General features: G+C 43.6%; 1 protein-coding gene across 4 annotated transcripts in view; it reads right to left on the bottom strand.

Annotated features, from left to right (window-relative positions):
- The window catches only part of SLC4A2 (solute carrier family 4 member 2), a 2370566-nt gene that overhangs the window by 1200842 nt on the left and 1151437 nt on the right, over window positions 1–18287 (bottom strand). Inside the window, exon 1 of one of the 4 annotated variants that reach the window (XM_044067588.1) lies at window positions 17142–17894. The exons of the other annotated variants lie outside the window; for them this stretch is intronic. Within the exon in view, the coding sequence (XP_043923523.1) occupies window positions 17142–17165 (24 nt within the window). The 5' untranslated portion in view covers window positions 17166–17894. Of the gene's footprint in view, window positions 1–17141; window positions 17895–18287 lie in introns of those variants that run through there. 4 annotated transcript variants of the gene reach the window in all.

The following is an 18287-nucleotide window of genomic DNA, read 5'->3' as shown; positions in this document are numbered from 1 at the left end:
AGCCTTGATGTTGAGGAGAGAAAGCACTTGTTTTGGGGCCTCTAACCACTGGTTTGTGGGAGGTCTGGCCATCCACTTGGGGGTGGGAGAGATTGGAAGTGGAATCTGTATCCTAGGGAGACTAGACTTAAATCCCATTCGTCTTGGATAATGAATTCCCAGTTTTTTGCATGCAGGGCGAGATTTCCTCCTAAATGTGCAAGTAGTTAAACTTAACTCTTCCAAGCTTTGCTTAAGTCATTGTGCAATTTTTCTTTAGGGGGTGGCTTACTACTCCCTGCTTTGGGAGTGGGAGCCCCCCACTGGTAAGATCTGTACATAGTCTGAGACTGAATTCTTGGTGGTTTGCTGCTCCTGGGTTTGGACTGAAGGCCTGAAGGGAATGGAAAGGACCAGTTCTTTAAAGGCCAATGCCTACTGAATCTAGGTGGCTGTAACTTGTAAGAAATCTAACAGTTTGCATAGATTAGCCTTTTCCTCAGTTCTTTTAAGAACTACTTCTGTTTTGTTGCCAAAAAGGCACTCTTGGCTTAAGGGGGCATCCAGTAATTTGGCTTTAACATGATCTGGCAAGTTTTGTTCCTCAAGCCAAGCATGCCTTCTAAGTACAGACCCAGTGACAGCAGCCCTGCAAGATATTTTTAAAGCACCAAACCACATTGCAAAGTAGGATTACCAACTTGGTCAGCAGAATGCATTAACTCTTGTAAATCTTTGTGTTCAGCACAGTCAGGAATCAACATCATTTTCTGTTTAATTAGTCCCATAATATGTTGCTGATACTTTTAACATATGAAACTGGCAATTTAAAGCCCTAATGGCCAAAGTAGCAGACGTGTATACATTCTTACCCCATCTGTCTAAAGTCCTAGAATCTGTCAGAAGGGGTAGAATTTTTGGCACTAACAGCATTAATGCTTTTAAGTCCTTGGGAAATGGTCTCTGAATCCGCAGTAAGATTTTTGAAGAGGAATTTGTAAGAATCAGGTACTCTGTAGTACCCGTCAGGTTTCCTGGGAGCTTGGGGAAAGGTGCCTGGGGTAAGGCTGGTTTCCAAGAAAACATCATCTACAATCTCCAGAACAGGAGGGATAGCTAGAGGTCTGTGCTGAGGCAAGCTAGAGGTCTGTGCTGAGGCAGGTATAAGAATTCCCCAAGTCCCTTTTTGGACTGTGAACAGTCCTGACTTTCCCAGCAGAAATGTTCCCTAAGGGTATGCAAGGTTTCACCAAAAGAAAGATCTTCTGGAAGGGAAGCAGAAGGAATGGAATCCTCTGCATCAGAATCCTCATAAGTACATAAGGGTAAATTCTGGTAGTCACAAGGAGTAGAGACATCAGATTCCTGATCAGAAGAATCAGAAGGAAAATCATTTCTAGGTGTCTTAGAGAGGGAAGGCTGATTTCCACTATTTAAGGTAATAAGGTCTTCAGCCATTCTAATAATTTGTTTTTGAGGCATGTGAGCCTGAGAATGCGTTTTGGTCATCAGTTTTCTAGGCATAGTGCGAACTTTAGGCCTGAGGAATTTGGTGTTTTTAGCTTGAAACGAAGACGCCAGTTTGACAGAAAATCCATAGGCCTGAATACACCCTCAGAAGCCGGTGCCTGCACAGCGGCTCTGGACCCATCCAAAGTACAGACATTCGCAGGTTCCATAGTCGAAGAAGCATCCCGTGGCATACTGGACTCTGAATGGGTCTCAGCAGAGGCCTGTGAATCCGGAGAAGTGGGTATCGGGCTGTGAAAGCACCTCACTGAGTACCAGGGCACTGGCAACTAGCTTAACAGAAGCGTCGTCTGCAGTTTTGGACCTATGCGGTCTGTGTCTGTCTTTATCCTTACGTTTTTTCTGAAGATCGTTAGTCGGATGGCTTACAGAGATTGAGAACGAAAGTATTTAGCTACAAAAATAGCCAGACGACGAATAGTTCGGGTGTTGAACAAGGCACAAAACCGACAGTTTGCTTTCCACAGGCAAGACCATTGTTATTTTTTTCTGACATCGGTTAGAGCAAGAAAAAAGGATCCCCAACAAGGTACTTATCTTTTTGAAGACTTCAGGTCTGAAACTTGAAAACGAAAAATTCAGGAGTCGCCCTACTGGCACTTGTACTTCCGCTTCAGGCACCCGAATACCAAAGTATATGTGGCGTCGGCTCACGTTTTGTCTGGCGACAGGGCGTCAGGGTACTAAGCGACAGCATCCGATGCAGATATCCCAAGACTCTGGTATTCAGGCCAGCTGAGGCCTGGCAGAAGACCCAAAATGACAAAAGTGAAACACCAAACACTCCTTTCTACAGCTTTGGTCCAAACATATATTGCTCAAAATTACAAGAGTATAACCTCACTTAAAACATCTTTGCAATACACAGAATTTGGAGGAAAAGAAGGATTATTTGAGCAATCTAGTCCATGATTTCCTAATCTGCAGAGATACAATACTACAATGGTAGGTACAAAACTGTCATCTTATGACATTCCTAATTACTTTCTTCTCTGTAGAATCCCAAATTCCTTGCAACAGGGAGGCTGGCAAACATAAAGCATCCTCAGCTGTCAACATGCCTGGTAAAATAGCTGTGGCAAAACCAGCACATTTAGATGTTAGGACAACAGAGCAAGGTGGTACTGAAGAAACATCACAATGAACTCCAAGGTAGCTGCCTCCAAAATATCCTGAAGTTGCCACACCCTTGTAGTAGTATGTGGCCTAAGTCCTGCTGAAGTCTGTAGACCTGTGGTAGATTAACAGGCCTGCATTGATTTGTCACTTCAGAGAAGTGGCTGTTTAGATGACAGGCTAAACAGCTGCTGCAACACCATCACTCCACTTAGAGTTCAAGTTTGTTGACAAAACAAAGAAACAAACAACTGCTGAGACTGCCTAACTTAAATCCTTAGAGCTTGTAGAATAAAAAGTACTGCCTGTGTACATCTAAAGTAGATGCAAAATCTTTTCCCCTTATTTGGGGATCTGCATAGAAAGTCGGGAAATGAATAGTTTGGTTTAAAGCCACACTAGAAACCACCTTAGGCATAAAGAAGGATTATAATGATACCCTATCCTTATGGAAAGGGCCTGCAATTCAGAAACCCTTCTTGCAGAAGTAATGGCCAACAAAAAGCAGTCTTCCATGACAAGTATTTCAATTCAGCAGTAGCCATGAGGCTCAAAGGTTGTAGAGTAAGTTTCTCCAACACAAAATTGAGATCCCAAGCAGGAGTAGGAGCTCTCATTGGGGGTCTTATATTCTTTGCCCCTCTAAGAAATTGCTTGAACAAAGGATCAGAAAACAATGGTGGGTCACAATCATAGTGAGCTGTAATTGCTGCACCATGAATCATAATGGAAGTCTTAGACAAACCTTTGTCCAATAACTCAGTAAGATATTGAAGAGCCACACTCAAATTAGGCTCAGAAATCTCCAATTTTTTTGCTGCACTCCAAAATAAAAATCTCTTCAATTTTCTGCGTACACTTTCCTTGTACTAGGTCTTCTGGCTTCCATAATCACATTTAAAACTTGTTGAGGAAGCTGAGACCTGCTGCGTTCAAAACAGAATATGCCAGGCTGTTAGATGAAGAGAGTGAAGCTTGACATTGAGCAGGTGACCGTCCCTCTGAGACAACAGGTGTGGAATCAAAGGTAAAGGCCATGGAGGCTTCCTTACCAGACTCCTCAGTAATGGGTACCAGTGTTGCGAGGCCAATCTGGAGCTATTAAAATCATCCTTGGCTTGTCTTGTCTGACCTTTAGGAGCACCTTTGGGAGAAGAGGCAGAGGTGGAAAGGCATACACATGAAGATTTTTCCAACTGAAAGAAAGAGCATCCACTTTCCAAGCTGTGTGATGAAACCTCTTTGTGCAAAACTTTGGCAGCTGGTGGTTTAGTGGAGAAGCGAACAGATCTATGTCTGGAGTTCCCATGACACTGTCAATTTCGAAATACATGAAGATCCAGTTTCCACTCGTGGGGATCCATGATTTGTCTGCTTAACACATCTGCTAAGGAGTTCTGTGCTCCCGGCAGAAACCTTGCCTGAAGAGTTAGTTGCAAGCTGAGCAGTCTCCCATAAAATCATTGCTTGCCTGCATAACGGGTAAGAATGTGTTCCCCTTGTTTGTTGATGTACCACATGACAGTTGTGTTGTCTGTTAGAATCAACACCTGCCCTGGAAGAAGTAACTCCTTGAAAGCCATTAATGCAAACTGGACTGCTAACATCTCCTTCATGTTGATATGTAGATGCTGTAGTCTGGCAGGCCACTTGTCTTGTATCCACTTTCCATTTAGATGAGCTCCCCAAGCAATGTCTGAGGCATCTGTCGTTAGAATCTGACTCGCCTCTGGCCGGGTCACAGAGAGTCCCTTGTTTAGGTGACATTCCTGAGCCCACCACAAAAATTCCTGTTGAATGCAAGGTATTATTTGAATGACAGTGTCCAAATCCTGGCAGTGCTGTGTCCATACATTTTTGAGATACCATTGCAGCTTCCTCGTATGCAGTTTGGCATTGGGAAGCACCAGAATACAAGATGCCATGAACCCTAAGGCTTGAAGGACTGTCCTTGCAGTCAGCCCGGACTGAAGAGATAGTTGATGGAAGTAAATGGAAAGATTCTTTTGTTTGTCCGGGGTTAAAAAGGCCATCTGGGCTGCTGTATTCAGTCTCACACCCAGAAAGCACATGTCTTGAGAGGGTACTAGACTGGACTTTATTTCGTTCACAGAATACCCTAGGCATCTTAGCACTGCTATCACATATTCCAAATGCTGTAAAGGTCTTCCTTTTCTTGAGCCAGAATCAGGCAGTCGTCCAAGTAAGGATAGATTTGTATTCCTTTTAGCCTGAAGTAAGCTATCACTGGAGCCAGAACCTTTGTGAATACTCTGCGCAGTAGATAAGCCAAAGGGCAATGCAGAGAACTGATAATGGGAATTTCCAGCTCGGCGCAGATACTTCCTGCAACTTAGTCTGATAGGCACATGAAGGTAAGCCTCCTTGAGATCTAAAGTTACCATCCAGTGATCTTTGCCCAGCAGAGGTAAAAGCTGTTGTAACGTCAACATTTTGAACTTGGGAATGTCCAGATAAGTGTTGAGGATAGATAAATCCAAAATTGGTCTCCACGTGTTCCCCTTCTTTGGTACTAGGAACAGGCGAGAATAAAATCCTAGGCCCCTTTCTGGCACAGGAACCCGCTGAATGGCCCCTATTTGGTGTAACAGTTAAATTTGCTTGTGAGCCTCTTTTTCTTTGTAGAGGAGGAATGTCTGGCATGCCTTTGAAAGGAGGCAAGGTATGGAAATAAAACCTGTAACCGTGGTGAATGATATCCAAAACCCATCTGTCTTGGGTAATTAAATCCCAATTTTCTTTGAAAAGAGCCAGCCTTCCTCCCAAAGGTGCTGCCAGGCGAGAATGTACTGGCAGCTGAAAAGGCAGGTCATTGGGTCTGTTCTGAAAGGACTGACCCCTGCCCTCACCAGAAGTCTGAGCAGGTGAACTCCTGTTCTAGGCCTAAAAGAACCTTGAGCTCTGCCCCTACCGTCTAGACCTACCCCTAGACTGGGAATCATAAGCAGGATATGTCCATCCCTTAGTAGGCCAATTTCTACTAAACTTGGAGGCTGCACCTGCAAAATCTTTAACAGTTTGCATAGACTTAGCCTTGTCCTCCATTTCTTTAAAACTGCTTCCACAGGCGAACCAAACAACACGTCAGACTGTAATGGAGCATCCAAAATCCTTGTCTTAACATGCTCAGCTAAATTCTGATCCCTCAACCAGGCGTGCCTACGAAGAACAGAACCAGTGGCAGCCACCCTCGAGGAGGCCTGCACAGCATCAAAACCACATTGCAAGGAATGCTTACCCACCTGTTCAGACACATGAACTAAATCCTGCAACTCTACACTCAATACCTTCCGCCAGAGCATCACCTTAGACTTCAATTGTGAAAGGAGATAATTTTGATATTTTAACATGTGAAACTGGCAATTCAACGCCCTCATGGCTAAAGTGGAAGAAGTATACACTTTCTTTCCCCATCTATCCAAAGCCCTTGCCTCTTTATCAGGAGGAACAGGATTTTTAACAACAGAAGCCTTAACACCTTTAGGCCCCTGAGAGACAGTTTCCGGGTCTGCCCTAGGACTCTTAAAAAGATACTTATGAACTTCAGGCACCCTATAGTACCTATCTGGTTTAACTGGGGCAGGAGGCAAAGAATCAGTTTTCAGGGAAGCCTCTGCAAAAACATCTTCCACCACATTCAGAACAGGAGGTATAGCTAAAGGCCTATGCTGGGGTAAAAACAAGAATTCCCTAAGCCTCTTCCTGGAATCAGAGAAATCTTGACCTTCCCATTTAAAATGCTCCCTCATGGAATGAAGAGTCTCTGAAAATGAAAAATCCTCAGGAGGAGAAGCTGAAGGAGTAGAATCATCCACATCAGAATCAGAATAAGGAGGATACTCCTGCAAGTCTTCAGCCGAAGACTCAGAAGCCTCCGAACACTGCTCAAAACTCTCAAACTCAGGTTCCACCCTAGGCCTCTTATCAGGAGGGGGCATAGAACCTCTAATCATAGTAATCAAATCCTCTGCCATTTTAAGCATATGTTTCTTAGGCAAAGATCCTGAAGAGCTAGGAGAAACCCCACTGAAGTTAAACCTGGCCTGCCTCTCAAAGAAGCCTTGGAAACAGAAGGGGAGGCTCTAACCACCTTAGGAAGAGAGGGAAGAACAGCCACCTGAGAAGCCCCTTCAGCCTGGCCTACCTCCTGAGAGGACACATCCTGTAACAGTAAAGTCTCTCCTAGAGACTCCAAAGAAACTCCTGGCAGAACCTCCGGCTCCACTGAGCCTTCTAAAGAACTGACGTCCGGGACTGTCGGTTCTTCCAATCTAAACTTTGCTGCTTTGTCCTTGCGCTTTTTGGGCAAGCGTCGGAGCATCCGGCGGCATTTTATAATTACAACGCTTCCCAAAACTAACCTGGCACAGTCTAACCTTCTCTTAATAGTGCGTTTGTTAAATCTAGCACAAGGCGGCATCCAACAACGTCGTGCTCAGGCCCTAAACAAGGTATACACAAGGTATGGTAATCCCTATGAGGTATCTGTTTCCCACAAGAAATACAGTTATTCACTTTTCTGACATCCGGTTAAATACTGAGGCAAGAAAAACCAAAATATTCCCCAGCGGGTACTTAACTTTGATTCGGTCTGAAACTCCGACTTCGGAAAATTTCAGAACGCCAACCTGCACTCGCAAAACTGCTTCTGCATCGGACCATGCGGCAAAAAAGACTGAGGATATGACGTCGGTCATGCGCATTAGTACCCTGACGTCAGACAAATGCGCCTTGACCGACGTCAGCCATATACTTTGGTATTCGGGCCGACTGGGACAGCGGACTACCCAATTGTTAGGACTGCAGCAATGTGGAATGAAGAACATCTGACAGCGAGGGACGTCATGGTCTGGGCCTAAACAGGTGATGCAGTAAGAATGAAAATCTCTATGAGGTATTTGCTTTCCACAGGCAAGACCATTGTTATTTTTTTCTGACATCGGTTAGAGCAAGAAAAAAGGATCCCCAACAAGGTACTTATCTTTTTGAAGACTTCAGGTCTGAAACTTGAAAACGAAAAATTCAGGAGTCGCCCTACTGGCACTTGCAAACTGCTTCTGCTTCAGGCACCGTACGGTAAGAAAGACTGATGTAATGGCGTCGGCTGCACGTTTTATACGCCTGACGACCTGACGTCATAGAAGAAGCGACAGCATCCGATGCAGAAATCCCAAGACTCTGGTATTCAGGCCAGCTGAGGGCTACCTGCAGGCAGATAACCCAAATGTGATGACTGCAACAGTGAAATACGAAGAACATCTGCCTTTCTACAGCTTTGGTCCTACGTAAACATATATTGCTCATCCTCACATTCAACTTCTGTCTGAACCTGCACTTAAAACATCTTTGCAATACTGGTAGCTACAGAATTTGGAGGAAAAGAAGGATTATTTGAACAATCTAGTCCATCGATTTCCTAATCTGCAGAGATACAATACTACAATCCCAGTACGTACACATACACTGTCATCTTATGACATGCCTAATTACTTTCTTCTCTGTAGAATGTCAAATTCCTTGCAACTTAACTCGAAACACAAAAGCATCCTCACGCTGCCATCTATCCTGGTAACAGAGCTACAAAGGTAAAAGCATCACATTTTGTTTCATGTTCTCAGGACAACAGAGCATTCTTGTACTGAAGACACATCACAATAAAAAGTCCACAGGTGAGGTCACACCCCAACTATCCTGAAGTTCAAACACACACCCTTGTAGTGTTGCCATAGCAGATAACGACACAGAGATAAATATAGTACACACTCCAGAATTTATGTGGTGCACTTAAGTCCTGCTGAAGTCTGTAAAGGACCTGTGGTAGATTAACAGGCCTGCATTGATTTGTCACTTCAGAGAAGTGGCTGTTAAGGTAGATGACAGGCTAAACAGCTGCTGGAACACCAGCACTGCTACTCCAGCTTTGATTTCAAGCACATTTGTGGACTACTGTTAGCATTCACAGCAAAACATTTGCACAGGTAAAGCAACAAACACCTTGCCCAGTTAGTTCAAAACCACTGCATAATTACTTGAAAGCGTTAAGAGCTTGTAGAAGCTAAAAAGTACAGTTGTGTACACTTACCATAAATGTAGATGTTAGAGTGTATTCACTGTTGCAGTCATTACATTTGGGTTATCTGCCTGCAGGTAGTCCTCAACTGGCCTGAATACCAGAGTCTTGGATTCCTGCGTCGGATGTTGTCTCTTCTTCCATGACGTCAGGTAATCAGGGGTATAAAATATGCAGCCGATGCCATTACGTCAGTTTTTCTTGCCCCAGATGTCAGGTGCCCCCACAATGGGAAGCAATTATACATTATGGTACACCTCCATCAAAAAGCAAATACACCAGAAAGCTTAAATACACCAATCAAGAAGGAAAGGTAGAGCCAAGAGAAGTTGGGGGCTGGAAGGAGGGTAACCAGGACTGCAACAGTAAATACACTCGAACATCTACATTTATGGTAAGTGTACACAACTGTACTATGTCCTTCATGTTTCACTGTTGCAGTCAACATTTGGGTTGATTCCCAAAGCTAAAGAAGGGAGGAGGAAGTTAGAGAGAATTAGGACCAGCTATTAAGCCCTGCAAGACTGCAGTGGCAAAACCAGCTCTGGATTTAGAAAAAATAGGCATGTGGTAATGCTTAGTGAAGGTATGTACAGAGCTCCAGGTAGCAGCTTCTAGGATTTCCCTAGTAGGGACTCCTCTGAGAAAGGCTGCAGAGGTAGATGCAGCCCTGCTGGAATGTGATCTTATCCCCTGTGGGGTACGTTTTCCATGGTGCTTATAGCAGAAATGAATGCAATGGGCTATCCATTTAGAATGGTTTGCTTTGAAATGGCCTTCCTTTCTGCCCCTGCAGCAGCGCCAACTAGCAGCTGTTCAGATTTTCTGAGAGGCTTAGTCCTGTCCAAATAAAATCTAAGTTGTCTGTGCATGTACAAAGAATGCAGTATTCATTCTCCTTTGTTTTGTGGAGTTGGGGAAAAGGTTGGCAAATGAATGAACTGACTAAGGGCCACACTAGACACCACCTTGGGCATAAAGGAAGGATTGGTCCTGAGGGAAACCCTGTCTGCATGGAAGATAATGAAGAGCTCTACTGCCATGAGGGCCTGTAATTCAGACACTCTTCTTGCTGAAGTGATGGCTAGAAGGAAGGCTGTTTTCCAAGAAAGGAATTTCAACTCTGCAGTTGCAGCTGGTTCAAATGGAGGGAGAGTGAGCGTTTGCAATACAAGTTAAGGTCCCAGGCTGGAGTAGGGGCTCGCCTGGGGGGGGTCTTACATTTTTGGCCCCTCCGAGGAATTGCTTTAGCAGGGGGTGAATCAGTATTATAATGTGCTGAAATTGCACAGGCATGAACTTTGATTGACGAGAAGGATAGGCCCTTGTGGAGCATTTCTGTTAAGTACTGAAGAATATGAGGTAAGCTGGGCACAGTTGTGCCTATCCCCTGAGTTTGGCTCCAGAAACAGTATCTTTTCCACTTTTCAGCATAGGATTTTCTAGTACTAGGCCTCCTTGCCTCCAGAATGACATCTAGCACCTGCTTACTGAGGGATGCTATTGGAGAGCTCAAGGAATTAGCCAGGCTGCAAGGTTCAAGCTGAGGGTGCAGAATCTGGCCCGCCTGCTGGGACAGCAGAGAAGGTGTCTGAGGTAGGTACCATGGTTCCAGCAGTGTCATACAGCGCAAGAGGGGGTACCAGTGCTGGTGTAGCCAGTCTGGTGTAATCAGTATTGTCCTTGGCTTGTCCTGTTTGATCTTTAGCAGAACCTTCGAGAGGAGAGGCAGAGGGGGAAAGGCATAAACCGAGAAGCTTTCCCAGGTAAAGGACAGGGCAACCACATTCCAAGCTTGACTGTGGGAAGTCCTTGTTCAGAATTTGTCCAATTGGTAGTTCTGAGGGGAGGCAAACAGGTCTATCTCTGGAGTCCCCCATTTGTTCCTCAAGAGGTTGAATATTTTTGGCTCCAGTTTCCATTCGTGTGGGTCCATGAGATTTCTGCTCAGGTCACCTGAGAGTGAATTTAGCTTGCCTGGCAGGAATTGAGCTTGTAGGTGCACTTGATAGCTCAAGGCTGTGTTCCACACAGCCATGGCTAGTCTGCAGAGAGGGGACGACTGGGTTCCCCCCTGCTTGTTTATGTACCACATAACTGTAGTGTTGTCTGTCTTTACCAATAATTGCCCCGGAAGAATGTGGTCTTTGAAGGCTGTCAGGGAATTCTGTACAGCTAACATTTCTGTTTGGTTGATATACAGGTGCATCTGTCTCGGGTACCATTTACCCTGAATGCACTGCCCTGCCAAGTGTGCCCCCCATGCATAGTCTGATGTGTCTGTTAGGATTTGGGTGGGATGGGGTAGAGTGAAGTGGAGCCCCTTGTTGTGGTAGCAGGCCTCTGCCCATCAAAGGAACTCTGTCTTTATACAAGGAATGATAGGAATCATGGATTCCATGTCCTGAGAATGTTGACACCATAGGCTTTTTAGATACCATTGTAGTTTCCTCATATGCAGTCTTGCATATGGAATTAGTAGAATGCAAGAGACCACGAACCCCAGGGCTTGCACAATTTTCCTTGCAGATAGCTAGGTCTTTGTGGCCAGTAGTTTGAAGTAGGCTGTCAAATAAACTTGGTTCTCTGGAGTGAGAAAAGCCATCTGGGAAGTTGTGTTCAAGCTTGCTCCCAGGAATACAATCTGTTGGCAGGGTACTAGGTGAGATTTCTTTTTGTTTATGGTGTACCCCAGTGAGGTTAGAAGTTTCTTTACGAATGCCAGATGTTTTAATAGGAAGTCCTGGCTTTCTGCCTGAATCAGACAATCGTCCAAGTATGGGTATATTTGAATATTTCTCTGCCTGCAAAATGCAATGGCTGGAGCTAGACGCTTTGTGAATACCCTGGGTGCAGCAGATAAGCCAAAGGGAAGTGCAGAGTGCTGATAGTGCATGGAGCCTGCCCTGAAGCATAGGTATTTCCTGCAAGATTCCCTTATTGGATGTGCAGGCAAGCTTCCTTTAAGTCTAAGGTTGCCAACCAGGCATCTTTGCCTAGCAAAGGAAGCAGCTGTTGAAGTGTTAGCATTTTGAATTTTGGGATTACCAAAAAGGTGTTTAGAATAGAGAGGTCCAGGATAGGACACCAGACGTTGTCTTTTCTGGGTACCAGGAAAAGTCTTGAATAAAAACTTGGATGCTTTTCTTCTGCTGGGAGAGGTTGAATAGCCCTGATACTTAGAAGAGAGAGAACCTGCTGTTGAGCCTCTGCCCACTGATTTGGGGGTAGGTCTGGCCAACTGTTTGGGGTTGGTAGGGTGTGGAAGTGGAATCTGTATCCTTGGAAAACTATATTTAAATGGGTAATGAGTTCCCATTTTTTTCCATGCAGGGCGAGCTTTCCTCCTAAGGGAGCAGGCAGTTGAGCAAGGTTTGGAAGGGTTAAGGTTAAGTCATTGTGCCATTTTTCAGTAGGGGGGAGTCTTACTACTTCCTGCTTTGGAAGTGGAAGCCCCCCTCTGCTTAGGCCTGTGCGTAGCCTGAGACTGTAACCTAGGTGGTCTGCTGTTCCTGGGTTTGAACAGAGAAGGCCTGAAGAGAATGGAAAGGACCAATTCTTTGAAGGCCAATGCCTACTAAATCTGGGAGGCTGTACTTGCAGGAAATCTTTAACAGTTTGCATAGATTTAGCTTTTTCCTCCATCTTTTTAAGTACTACTTCTGCTTTGTTGCCAGACAGGAAGTCTTGGTTTAAGGGAGCATCCAGTAATTTAGCTTTAACATGATCTGGCAAGTTTTGCTCCTTAAGCCAAGCATGCCTTCTAAGTACAGACCCAGTGACAACAGCCCTGCAAGATGCTTCTAAAGAGTCAAAACCACATTGCAAAGTATGTTTACCAACTTGTTCAGCAGAATGCATTAAATCCTGTAATTCTTTGTGTTCAGCACAGTCCGGAATCAACATAATTTTCTATTTAAGTAGTCCCATAATATGCTGTTGGTACTTTAACATACGAAACTGGCAATTTAAAGCCCCAATGACCAAAGTAGCCGAAGTGTATACCTTCTTACCCCATCTGTCCAAGGCTCTAGAATCTCTATCAGAAGGGGAAGGATTTTTGGCAGCAGTAGTCTTAATGCCCTTTGGTCCTTGGGAAATGGTCTCTGGATCTACAGTAGGGTTTTTGAAGAGGAACTTGTGAGAGTCAGGTACTCTAATACCGGTCAGGTTTTCTGGGAGCTGGCGGTAAAGTGTCTGGGGACAGGCTAGATTCCAAGAAAGCATCATCTACAATGTCCAGAACAGGAGGGATAGCTAAAGGCCTTTGTTGAGGGAGGAGTAAGAATTCCCTAAGCCTCTTTTTGAAGTCAGTGTAATCCTGGCTTTCCCTGGTTTCACCAAAAGAAAAATCTTCTGGAGGGGAAGCAGAGGGATCAGAATCCTCATAGGTAGATAAGGGTAAATCCTGGTACTCAGAAGAAACAGAAATATCAGAATCCTGACCAGAAGAATCAGAAGGAAAATCAGTTCTAGGTCTCTTAGAGGGGGAAGGCTGGCTTCCCCTAATTAAAGTAATAAGGTCTTCAGCCATTCTAAGCATTTGTTTTTAAGGCATATGGGCCTGACCATGCAGTTTGGACTTCGGTTTTCTAGGCGTGGGTCGAGTTTTAGGCCTGGTTGAAGAAGATGGCGTTGGTTTACAATACAAGTCTGTAGGCCTGAATACACCCCCAGAAGCCGGTGCCTGCACAGCGGCTCCGGACCCATCCATGGTAGAGACCTCCACAGGTTCCATAGTCGAAGAAGCATCTTGCGGCATACCAGACTCCGAATAGGTCTCAGTAGAGGCCTGCGAATCTGAAGTAGAGGGTATCAGGGGCTGCAAAAGCACCTCACTGAGTACCGGTGGAGTGGACTGGCGACCAGCTTAATAGAAGCGTTGTTGGCAGTTTTGGATCTATTCGGCCGGTCCCTGTCTTTATCCTTATGTTTTTTCGGAATATCGGTAGTTGGATGTCTTAACGAAGCCATTTCTGGATAGTTATACAGAGTACCAAAATAATTTGCTGCAAATATAGACCGGCGACGAATAGTTCAGGGGGTTGAACAAGGCACAAAACCGACAGCAAGGAATGTCGTGGTCTGGGCCTAAGCAAGGAATGCAGTACGAATGAAAATCTTTATGAGGTATTTGCTTTCCACAGGTAAGACCATTGTTAACTTTTACTGACATTGGAGTCCCCAATGGGGTACTTAGCTTTTTTGGTTCTGAAACTCGAAAACGTAAATTTCAGGAGGCAGACAACCGGCACTTGCGAACGGCTTCTGCTTCGGGTACCACGTGGCAAGAAAGACTGATGTAATGGTATCGGCTGCATGATTTATACCCCTGATGATCTGACAGCTGTCATAGTAGAGACAGACAGAGAGCAGAACATTTTGCCCATACAGTTCATAATGCCAGCAAATACTGTACTCCAGCAAATCCCTGTGGTATTGACACAGTAGACGGCATGAAGGTAACCCACTCATGCTGTACAGAGCACACCTTGTTTCATCAGTTCAGAATATTAGTGGTATATTGCTGTACTGCTATCAGCAGACAACTAATAGTCATACCTTGCTCTAAGAGTTCAGAATATCTGCACTGAACTGGAAGGTTTATAAGCGCTGCAGGGGAGCTATGTTATTCTTTAAATTCAGCTCTCACCCCACTGGCACCTGCTGTCAGAAATGTCCTACCCCCCCCCTGCAGTGTTCCATTCTTGACACCAGTCAAGCTTTTTCCTCATGGAATAAGGTAACACAACTGGAAAACTCCTTGTGTAAGCGTATGGAAAGCATACAGAAAAGAGATCACAGCAATCCGGTACAGCAGTAGCGTATCTAGGGTGGGTCAAGAGGGGCAACTGCCCCAGAAGCAACTCTTGGGGGCGCCATCAGCAGATCCTGAACTCTAATGCAATACCGGCTATTAAAAGCTGGTATTTCATTTGCGGTCAAACTGGAGCATTGTAGCTCTCTTGCTACATTGTACCGTCTACATTGAAGCAAGCAGTTTGCCACAAAAGAAAAGTTAATAATATATATATATAAAATAATATTTATTTTTAACCAAAACCTGAGCCCTGCAGTGTTCCGTGCAGGCAGGATATAAACTGTAATAACAATCTGCTATATTTGTAGCAAACAGTTTGCTACAGTTTAAAAAAGAAATATTTATTTTTTTAAATAAAATATGCTGAAGGAGGGTGGGGTAGGGTACAGAAATGGGACTTGAATGGCTGTGGCAGGAGGGACGAGGGGGCATGTCATGCATCTGGTGACCTAGTTGGTATGGCAGTGGAAGGAATGCCCATTGTTTTTTTTTTTTTTTGCTTTTCAGTGGAAGAACTGGGGTTTGGGGCTTCACAATAGATCTAACTATAATACGCCAATCACTTACAATGTAGCAATCAGCTTAAGTCCCAAGTAATAAATTCCTCTTCTCCCCTGGAATAAGTCAGCAAAATGCAACTGCATCCTAACCCTTCCCAGATCCATCTCTTCGGGGATTAAGTCCACTAATTAATTTTGGATCCACAATCAGGACTCCTTCCCTCTGTGTCATGAAGTACACTTGAAGCCATACAAACTGTTCATACCTAATTCCAAAGTCAATGCAAATAGTCAAAGCAGAGTAACAGGTGTGTAGGTTAGTCAGCTTCAGAGCTACCTAGCCACAAAGCACTTTGTAAAGTAAACAAGGCAACCTAACCAAGAAGGCTGACTACACTATCCTATGAAAGACAATGCCCTAATTCCCATCCTCATGTGTGAGGTTGCATACTCTGTGTTCCCCTACTTAATCAATTCTCTGGGTGCCTTCTGTTTTGGCTAGGACTGTAATTTTGGCCAATGTGCTCTCAACTGGACAACCTTCGCCCAATTAACAGGCATGTACTTGATGTCACATGATATTGCAGCACCATCTTTACAGTGCTGGTAAGTTTAACATTAGATGGCAGAGGAGTCTTACTCAACAATGACAACATTTATAGATGACATCAGGCCTACACATCATGGACAAAACTGTGGCCAGCTTTCTTCATCAGTTCAGAATAGTAGCACATTCTAACCTAGAGACATGAAAGTGTCCTGCACTATTCTATTAGCTCAAAACTCTAGCATGTCCTTCTGTTCTCAGCTGCCATAATACAAAACAGATTACAGAGGCTGAAAGGTCAAAAGCATAGCTCCATCACATCCCTACGGTGCCATAAGATACCACAGCAGACTGAAATGCACACAGGTAATCGGACACTCTGCACCATTAGCTCAAAATTGCAACACATTCTCTTAGAGATTGCAAAAGTCACACAACTGGAGTGGTACACAACTTATTTTATCAGTCCAGAACACTGATAACTTATTGCACTAATGTAGAGCAAATGTGCACATGCAATACAGTAAAATGCTTTGTTCCACTACCTTAGCAATCACATCACATCCTTATTCTGTTGAGAGAGAAGGCACATGAAAATAAGAACATTCTGCTCTATTACCTCAACTGTACCTATAGTCTTCTCCTAGCATCAAACTTGAGTAAATAAACACACCCGACTCCTTCCAGCACATGCCTACATTACTGCCAATTGTCATAGCAGATGACATGCCTGAAGAGGTACACCATCATACACACCTTGCTCAACTTAAGATAAAATGCATCCTGGCAGGGAGGTACACAATAAAAAGGGTCACACACCTTGCAATGGTGGAGGATGAAGCCACCGGCAAAGGGGGCAGATAACTTGTTTTGTTATCTAATAACTACTAGCCACCATGCCAAACCCTGCTGAGGGAAAGCATCCATGGCTTGCTCTGTCCATTCAGGTTAAAACCACAAGGCATCCACATGTTTTTGTTAACTGTCACAGCAGACAACAGACTAAAAGAAGTAAACTCCACTATAGCAAAAATTTGTAATAAGACCTTGAATCACATCCAAACAGCACTATGTTTCTGAATTTGCTAGTTATCTTAGCATGGAGCAAGCTAAAGAAGGAAACGACTCTCCTACCATGAAATGCCAACATATTTTTGTATAGTTTACATCAGACCTTTAAGAATGAAATCACATAGTGATCTTTACAAGTAGAGAATTTCAATATGCCTCTGGATTGTTGTAGGTTATTACTAAAACAAACCAGTTATTTAAACAAAATGCTGAATACAGAGAGGAAAACTGGAACCACAGGAGATAATATGTCATAAAATGTGACAGAACAACACATTTCTTTCAGATGCCATTTAAAGCAGCAGATACAAAACTGATTTCTCACAGCAAGTGATCTACAAGTCTGAACTGATGTCACAAAAAGAACTAGAACGAGGCAACAGCAGTGGATGCAACATGGAGTGTTTAGGCATTCAATTTCCCACGAACAAAAGAATAAAGTGACTCGGTATAAGCATAATTCTAGCTGTTTCAATGTTTGCCTACCTTATAGTTTAGGAGGAAGTCCATAAATCACGTCTGATGCTCTCTGGGTAACCTTTACTTGAGAAAAAATGCAGCATTTACAAAAAAAGGGGTAGCACTCAGGAAGCTTGTATATTTTGGAACTCCCAACACTGTCGAAAGGATACTGTATGGCCACATGGTTGTCAGACAAAAGCCATATTTTACCACTTGCATCAAGGCTTAATTTTCAAACTTAAATACAGAGAGGAAAACACCTACAAGTATTTGGCTAAAAATGAATCTTTAATATAAATAAATATAAACAAAACAGCCTGTACTGCAACAACTGATAACTTTCTGAAAGGAATCCTCCCTAGGTTTAACCTTAGCTTACATCTTCAGTAAGTTCAACTTAGCTTCCGCAATTACATTAGTGTTTGCAGTTTTACATTATATAACTTCTGCCAATCAGCTGTGAGAAAAAAATGTGCTCTGTTAACATTACACTTAAATGAACCGCCTCCACAGACGCTCCAGAGAGGGGAAAAACAAAAAAGCACTAGTTAGTGAAGTTTTACTTAAGAAGCTACAATGACACTGCTGCATGGTGAACTTTACCCACACCCCTTGTGGAAGTGAATGACTAATTCTGGCTCATGTTACAAAGCAACAATCATAATTAAAGGAACCACCTACAGCCTTCTGAACAAATACAGCCTACATAGCTCAGCATTAAAATCCTTAAAAAGAGAACATGACATTCCTTACTAGAGCTATTTCTTTTAGCCATCGAAGAAGTCAACCTATTTCAAATCTGGGTTTCTGTATTAGGAATGTAAGAAAAATATGGGTGGGGCTGTCTTGTTTCATTCATTAATTAGCTGCTTTCATTCATTCGGATATTCATTTCATATAAATCTATTCCAAGGTAACCACTCTGTTTCAGCAAAAAACATTAAAGTACACATTATACAACACAAAATGAAAAATGATAAAATAATCAACAAAAAAGAACCTATCATGAGAGAGACATACACGTTCAGTTATGGTAAGAGAATGGAACAACCCAGTAATAAGTGAATGTGACTTACACACAGAAAGAGTAAAGGATGCTAAATGAAACAACTAAGAGTGGAAGAGTGGGTTATAGGGAAGGTATCTGCAAGTTAAAAGAGCACATCTGCT

The sequence above is a fragment of the Protopterus annectens genome, chromosome 3.part1 (assembly GCF_019279795.1).
Source record: "Protopterus annectens isolate FY-2018-M chromosome 3.part1, PAN1.0, whole genome shotgun sequence".
NCBI lineage: Eukaryota > Metazoa > Chordata > Ceratodontiformes > Protopteridae > Protopterus > Protopterus annectens.
The sequence above is the reverse complement of the archived record's forward strand: the minus strand, read 5'-3'. Positions and strand labels throughout refer to the sequence as shown.